Genomic DNA, 7833 nt, shown 5'->3' with positions numbered 1-7833 from the left:
ACTGCTCTAAAATATCTCACCATGGGAACTGCTCTAAAATCTCTCACNATGGGAGCTGCTCTAAAATCTCTCACCATGGGGACTGCTCTAAAATCTCTCACCGTGGGAGCTGCTCTAAAATCTCTTACCATGGGAGCTGCTCTAAAATCTCTCACCATGGGAACTGCTCTAAAATCTCTCACTGGGGCTGGGGAGATGGGTCGGCAGGTAATGATGCAGGTCGCTGAACTCGACTGCCTGAGACCCACATGGTACAAAGAGAGAATTACGTCCCACAAGTGGTCCTCTGACCCCTACTAGTGAGAAGGAAAGTAGTCCTCCCCAATCCCCCCTTTTTGAGGCAGAGGTTGGTAGACCTCTTTAAGGGCAGCATGGTGTATTGAGTGGATTTCAAGGTAATCTCCAAATGGAAACAAGCTAACAAAATTCTTTCTTACATTAGCTTTATTTACAGATAATTTACCATGATTTAGGTAGCACAGCAATTAATTTACAGTTTATCAAAAAAAAAGATCAAAGCAGCTTACCTTCGTTTGAACCATCTTTCTCAATAATGAGGTTCCGGTAAGTTCGCTGACCCTCGTCCAAAGCTTTCTCCACAAAAGCCTAATTGCAAACAAACCGCAGATTGCAAGATGAACTGAGACAGACACCAGCAAGTGGGGAGTCTGCTGTCTATACCCGACTTGGTGATTAGTGTCAGCACCAACAGACCACACAGCCTTCCTAAAGCTGCGACCCTTTCAAACAGTCCCACTGGCTGTGGTGATATTTCATTGCTACTTCGTAGCTGTAACCCTGACTTGGGTATGAACTGTCTGATACACAGGAGAGCTGATAGCAACCCGAGGGGTCTGAGGCCCACAGATTGAGAACTGCGGTACCTAAGCACTTCCGCTAGACAGTGGAAAACTGCGGACAAGCATGCACAGTGTCTCCCTTTCGAATTGACTCCGTATGTTTTTGCAGTCTGATTCTTAAATTCAACCTAACAGATTTTTTTTTTTTTTTAATATTACAACGCAGGCTAAGTGCATGCTCGCCGGACTTGCTGTCTAAAAAGGAAGCAGCGCCTTACCTTGGTGAACAGCGTTTGCTTCGATGTGACGTAGATCAAGTGGAAGTTGCCGCTTCTCTCCCCCACAAAGAGAAACTTGCCTTCCTGACACAGGCCGACCACATCCACGTCAGTATCTGAAATTTCAAATCCAAGTTACAAGTGACTTTCATAATCCTTAATTTTGATTGAAAAAGTGCACATTTTCACACCAAAAAAAAGTAACTTATACCAACCTATGCCGGGACTTGGCGGTGTATGCCCATAACCCCAACATATGGGCAGCAGACAGGAGGATTGAAAGGGTTTCTCTGTGTAGTCCCAGCTGTTCTGAAACTCCCTATGTAGACCAGGCTGGCCTCAAACTCAGAGATCTACCTGCCTCCACCTCCCCGTAGCTGGGATTGATGGCTTGAGAAAGCCCACAAGTTTAAAGGCAGCCTGGGTTAAATAAAATGAGCTTGCCTAGAACAAAAAATCACCAACAACAAAACAGCAAGACGGGAAAGTTTTCAAAGTATTTCCACTTCATTTCAGCATCATCACTGACCTGTCACTTAAAAATCATTTAGATTTTGATTTTTAAATTGTGACTCTTGAGGCAGTCCTGGTAGGCAGAGGATCTCTGTGAGTTTGTGGTCAGCCTTGTCTACAGAGCGAGCTCCTGGACAGGTGGGACTACAGAGAAACCCTGGCTCAGGGAGAAAAAAACTGTGACTCTTTTTTTAAAAGATACACTTATTTTATGTGTGTTTTGCCTAAATGTTTTGTCTGTGTCTGTGGAGGGCATCAGATCCCTGAAACTGAAATTATGAGTTCCTGAGTGATGGAAACCCCACCCAGGCCTTCTGCAAGAGTAGCCAGTGGTCATAACAGTTGAGCCATCTCTCCAGCTCTTTAAAGAATGTTTTTACAGGTACGGTATTACTATATAACCTAGGCTGACCACGGACCTTGGTATGTATTTTAGGCTAGTCTCTAACTCCCATTTCTCCAGCCTCAACTTCCAAAGTGCTGGGATTTCACACAACCAAATTCTTTATTAAATCCATGTTAACTCAAACAATTATTTTACACATGTATTCTGAAAGATTATTACACTGTGATCTATCCTAGAACTAATAGGAACTTGGCAACTTATCCTCTTCACACGCACAAACACGAAACACGTACATTAGGAACTTGAACACAAATGAGCTCAAACATTAGGATTCAAATATGTAACTGGGAGGAAAGGTTGTTTGAATAAAAACTACAAAAAACAAAAAAATTAAATATATTCATGGTCCCCTTAAAAATTCCGAACAAGGTTTTATCTCAGCACCCTTTGAACCATCACTACCCAATAAGTACTGATGATTTTCTTGAGATTATTCCTTTATTTCCCAGTGTTTTAAGACAGAGTTTCTCTGGAACTCACTGTGAACCAAGCTAGACTCAAAATCAGAGATCCGCCTGCCTCTGCCTCCCAAGTGCTGGGCTTAAAGGTGTGCAGGACCACAAACCAATTCTTATAAAAAAACGGATTAAAGAAAACAGGGCTCATCGAAATCAGTATCAATCCTCACTGACTCTTGGGTATTTCACTATCAGACTTACCGAATATAAGAAACAACTGGAGTGATCTGCATATACTGTCAAGCAATATCACTGACTGGTCTACAACGATTATAAATCCACTGCTTAAGCTGCATGCTTGGATCTTCGGACTCAGTGAGGTCTGTGGGAACAGAAAGTATGACCAAAAGTAAAATGATTTCAGATAAGCTTCATGATCCTCAATAGTATTGTCATAAGGCCAGGTGTGGTGGCACATGTTTGGTTTCAGATCCCAGGACAAGGAACGAAGATGTGTATTTTACATACCAAACACATGATGAAATATCCTGCGACACACATGATTAAAATCAGATGAATCATTAAAAAGGATAAAAATGATTATACAACCTATTCTGTCACCCAAAATTGAGAACTGCCTATACACCGCTTAGCAACCAAATTCTTCCTCTTGAAGCCCATAAAAGGAAGCCCCAAACAAGAAAACAAGAGAGGCCTTGAGTAACCTACCTTTCTTTTTTTCTTTTTTTTTTTTTTGGTTTTTCCAGTCAGGGTTTTTCTGTTTTGCCCAGGCTGCCCTGGAACTCACTTTGTAGACCAGGCTGGCCTCAAACTCAGAAATCTGCCAGCCTCTGCCTCCCGCATGCTGGGATTAAGGGCGTGCGCCCCCACTGCCCGGCTTGAGTAACCTTTCTCGCAGTACATTCTAGTCTTTTTCATCACTTTGCTTTGAATAAACTCTCCTTGCTACCTCTGTAAACCCGGGTAAGTCACTATTATCAAATTTTGGGAAATAGACGGAGAACTTGGAAACACAGGACTCTAACGACCAGACACAAGAGCACATCCCTCTGTAAAGAAGGGACAGCCTTGGTCAGGGAGGGTGTTGAAGTAATATTTAACTACTAAGTCCTGGCTTGTTTGCTACCCACCTCCAGGGTGTATGTTCCTGAATGAAAAACCCACACACGCTGGGCATGGTGGCGCATGCCTTTAATCCCAGCGCTCGGGAGGCAGAGGCAGGCGGATTTCTGAGTTCGAGGCCAGCCTGGTCTACAGAGTGAGTTCCAGGACAGCCAGGGCTACACAGAGAAACCCTGTCTCGAAAAACCATTAAAAAAAAAAAAAGAAAAGAAAAGAAAGAAAGAAAGAAAAATCCACACACAATCTTTATATTTTGATATGCCTTCCTTAAGCAGTGCAGTAGCTGGGTCACTTCCTGACCTCCATACAGTTAATCCACCTCTCCTCTGGGCTACACTCTCCTGGCTCCTCCCCACCTCTCCTGGAAGGGTGGATATCTCTCTCCTCTCCTCCCTCTCATTCCCAAGCCTGGGAAATTCCAAAGAACCCCATCTGTCTGTCCTTTCTAGTTATTGGCTGGTGGCATTTTTATTCACCAATCAAAACTATCTGATGGGAGGGGGGATGACAGGGTCCCTCCTTCATGCCAGTTCTCTCATACAAACAATTTTGGGGGACTCAAATTAACATTTAAATGCCAGCAGTATTAGGCAATCCACCACATGAGAGAACCCCAATGTTCAACTCTCCTGGGAATGTCTTACGTCCCAAACAGACAGCAGTTAATTCTTCTTTTTTTTCCTTTGTTTATTTTTTCGGGTTTTTTGTGACAAAGTTTCAAGGAGGTAATTCTTTATATCAACTTATATACTATCTCCCTGTGGTGGTGTTTTTGTTTTAGTTTTGAGACAGTGGCTGGTCAATGTGGCCTTAATTGGCCTGGACTCATTAAATGACTGAGGCTGGCCCTGGACTCTTAACTCCTAGTCATCCACCTGCTATACCCGCCAGATACTGGATTATAGACACAACCTAGCCGGTCCAATTCAGTTTATATCCAATACTGGACATCAAGGCATCAGGAAGGGATCATCTTTGGAAACACTGCGCCTAAGATGACCCGGGTGATGGGGATGCCAATCTCCTACAGTCTGGGACTGAACCTGGATTCCAGTCAATATCAAACCATTACCTTCTCAGAGGAGACCTTCGCAAGCAAGTCTGCCTGGTACAATGCAGTCACGTTTTCTTTTCTTGAGCCAACACTCAGGCATCCACTTCCGGTGTCATCGTTTGTTAGCAGCTCAATATTGTTCCACATGTTTCTAAGATTGTCTTTCAGAGGAAGGAAGGGACCACTCACTATCTGTCCTGGAACAACAGACCAAATTGTTTTTGTGCATAGAATTTAGTTCTTTGGGAAATAAAGTCTACTCAAAGAAAAAAACCCCAAAACTTAGTTCTAATAAATTAAAAAACATAACTTTGTCTTGAATGCTGTATCTGGGGTAGTCACACGTTTTAGCTCAGTGAAACAAACAGACATATATTATGATTATCACCAGAGAACATTGAATTGTCTTACACACAAGTCAGTCTGATCTTATCAACACACCCTGGATCTTGTACTACTTCATGGCCTCAACATCTAAATTATCCAAAGTTTTCATTCGATAGAAACCGTTAATCAGCATAAATCCAGGTTCTAAAATCAGACTGGGTTACCTCAGGATAAACACGTATTTGGGAGTGGCACGTGCCTTTAATCCCAGAACTCGAGAGACAAAGGCAGAGGCAAGTGGATCTCTTGAGTTCCAGGCCAGCCAGGACTAGTCAGAGAAACCCTATCTCAAAAAACTACAAAATAATAATAATAATAATAATAATAATAATAATAATAAATAATTAAAAGAAGAACAAAGAGAATAAGAAAAACTGAGTAAGAACTGAGGAGTTCTAAGAGAAGAACCATGATCTTTCAGAAGTCATGACCCTATTTCAAAGCTCATTAATATTGCAATACTATTCTCTAAGTAAGTAAATAAATAAATATATGAATAAACTTTGGGTTGTTTTTTTTTTGGGGGGGGGTAGCTCTGTTGGTAGAGTGCTTGCCCAGTGTGCAGGAAACCTTGGTTCAACCCCCAGCACTGCATAAACCAGTTGTGATGGTACACAGATCAGAAGCCTAACGTCATCTGGATCAGAGGCCAGCCTGAACTATCTGAGACTACCTCAAATGAGACTTTGGCATAATTCTGTGCACTTGAGGCCAGCTTGGTCTATCTAGTAAGTTCCAAAACAGACAGGATTACAAAGTGAAACTTTGTCTCAAAAAAACAAACAAACAAACAAGGGGTACTTTAGGTTTCTGTTTGTACTGTGCTGCTGGGTTGGGCCCCAAGGTTTTGTGCTTGGCAGACAAGTGCTCTATCCAGGCTTCAACGTGTCATGAGTTGGTTTCTTCCTTCATCAAAAACTACACCTGAAACACAGAAGAAATTTGTTTTTTAACAGTCTCATTAACAATATAACTCATATCATCTGTGAAGAGAGTGGGACTAAAATACTAAGGTGACTCTGGATAACGTCAACATCTGAAGGAAAGGGAGGAGCCACAGATGGCTCAGTGGTTAAAAGTGCTTGCTGCTCTGATAGGACCAGACTTCAGTTCCCAGCACCCAACTGTGCATAACTCCAATTCCAGGTGACCCGATGACCTCTTCTGACTCCATAGGCTCATGCATCTAAAGACACACAGGCCGGGCGTGGTGGCGCACGCCTTTAATCCCAGCACTCGGGAGGCAGAGGCAGGAGGATTTCTGAGTTCTTGGCCAGCCTGGTATACAGAATGAGTTCCAGGACAGCCAGGGCTACACAGAGAAAAACCAAAAAAAAAAAAAAAAAAAAAAAAAAGACACAGACACAAATAAATGTAAAATCTTCCTTTTAAAAACAGTCTGTGAAAGGAGCTGAGGGTACAGCTCAGTGGAAGTATGAGCTCACCACACTGGAGATCTTGGGTTTGAGTTCTACCAATAAAATAAAGGTGGAGGCAAGAGGGTCACAAGGCTGAAGGCTGGCCTTCATATACTACATACTGAGTTCTAAACCAGCCTGGGATAGAAGAGAACCTTTTTCAAAGGAGAAGCTGCACGTGGCAGTGCTTGTCTTTAAACCCAGTGAGTGGGGAGGCAGGTGGGTCTCTTTAAGGCCAAGCTGCTATATATAGTGCAGGATAGCCAAAGCTGCATAGTGGAGAAATTCTGGCTCAAAACACAAAGTGGAGAGGAATGTACTTGTCTAGCGTGCATGTTCATCTCTGAGACATTATAAAGACTGCACAGTATCACAAGCCTGTGACCCCAACACTCAGGAGATGGAGACGGGAGGCCAAGAAGTTCAAGAACAACACCACAGTGTGCAAAAGAACAGTTTTGAGCTTTGCTCCTTAAACACTGGGCCTTGATCAGAGAACTGTGTCTTGGCTCGTTAGTTCTCTTGCCACCTTCCCATCCACTCCCAGCTTTCCTTTCAGAAACCCAGAAACCTGCGGCCGTTGGAGGCTACAATTTTCTATTTTTTTTCTTTTAATGTACACTGGTGTTTTGCCTGCATGCATGTCTGTGTAAGGGCATCAGATCCCCCTGGAACTGGAGTCACAGACAGTTGTGAGTCACCCTGTGGGTGCTGGGAATTGAGCCCTCATATGCTGGAAGAGCAGACAGTGCTCTTAACCGCTGAGCTGTCTCTCCAGCCCCAACTTTAATCTTTAAAGTATTAATATAGGGCTGGCAAGATGGTTGTTATGGGGGTGAAGTTTAATACCAATAATGACTGGCAATCTGAATTTCATTAAGAATCCACATGGAAGCCGGGTGTGGTGGCACACGCCTTTAATCCCAGCACTTGGGAGGCAGAGGCAGGCAGATTTCTGAGTTCGAGGCCAGCCTGGTCTACAGAGTGAGTTCCAGGACAGCCAGGACTATACAGAAAAACCCTGTCTCAAGAAAATCAAAAAAAAAAAAAAAATTAGAATCCACATGGTTGGCAGGTGTGGTGGTGCACACCTTTAAATCCCAGCACTCAGCATGCAGAGGCTGGCAGATCTCTTTGAGTTTGAGGCCAGCCTGGTCTACAAAGCTAAGACTACACAAAGAAACTCAAAACACAAAATTTAAAAATTAAAAAAAGAAGCAACATAGTTGAAGAAAGAACGAACTGCATAAAAGTTATCCTCTGACCTACAAGAATGTATACACACAATACATGTAAAGAAAATATAAGTATACATGTATGAGAGTAATGTAGACAAGCATAGTGGCAAACACCCATAATCTCAGCATGCCAAAGGCAAAGACAGAAGGATAATTTCAAATTTGGGGAACCTTGGTCTGGTCCAGGCTTGTATAGCA

At 42.9% G+C, this 7833-nt stretch overlaps 1 protein-coding gene across 1 annotated transcript in view; it reads right to left on the bottom strand.

Annotated features, from left to right (window-relative positions):
• Kntc1 (kinetochore associated 1) overlaps positions 1-7833 on the bottom strand; it is a 74043-nt gene that overhangs the window by 64982 nt on the left and 1228 nt on the right. Inside the window, exons 2-6 of the mRNA XM_021222668.2 lie at positions 5781-5903; positions 4611-4784; positions 2657-2777; positions 1079-1194; positions 528-606 (exon numbers count right to left, since the gene is read on the bottom strand). Of these exons, the coding sequence (XP_021078327.1) occupies positions 528-606; positions 1079-1194; positions 2657-2777; positions 4611-4739 (445 nt within the window). The 5' untranslated portion in view covers positions 4740-4784; positions 5781-5903. The remainder of the gene's footprint in view (positions 1-527; positions 607-1078; positions 1195-2656; positions 2778-4610; positions 4785-5780; positions 5904-7833) is intronic.

The sequence above is a fragment of the Mus pahari genome, chromosome 23 (genome assembly GCF_900095145.1).
Source record: "Mus pahari chromosome 23, PAHARI_EIJ_v1.1, whole genome shotgun sequence".
Classification (NCBI taxonomy): Eukaryota; Metazoa; Chordata; class Mammalia; order Rodentia; family Muridae; genus Mus; species Mus pahari.
Note: the sequence above shows the minus strand (reverse complement) of the source record. Positions and strands in the feature narration are given on the sequence as shown.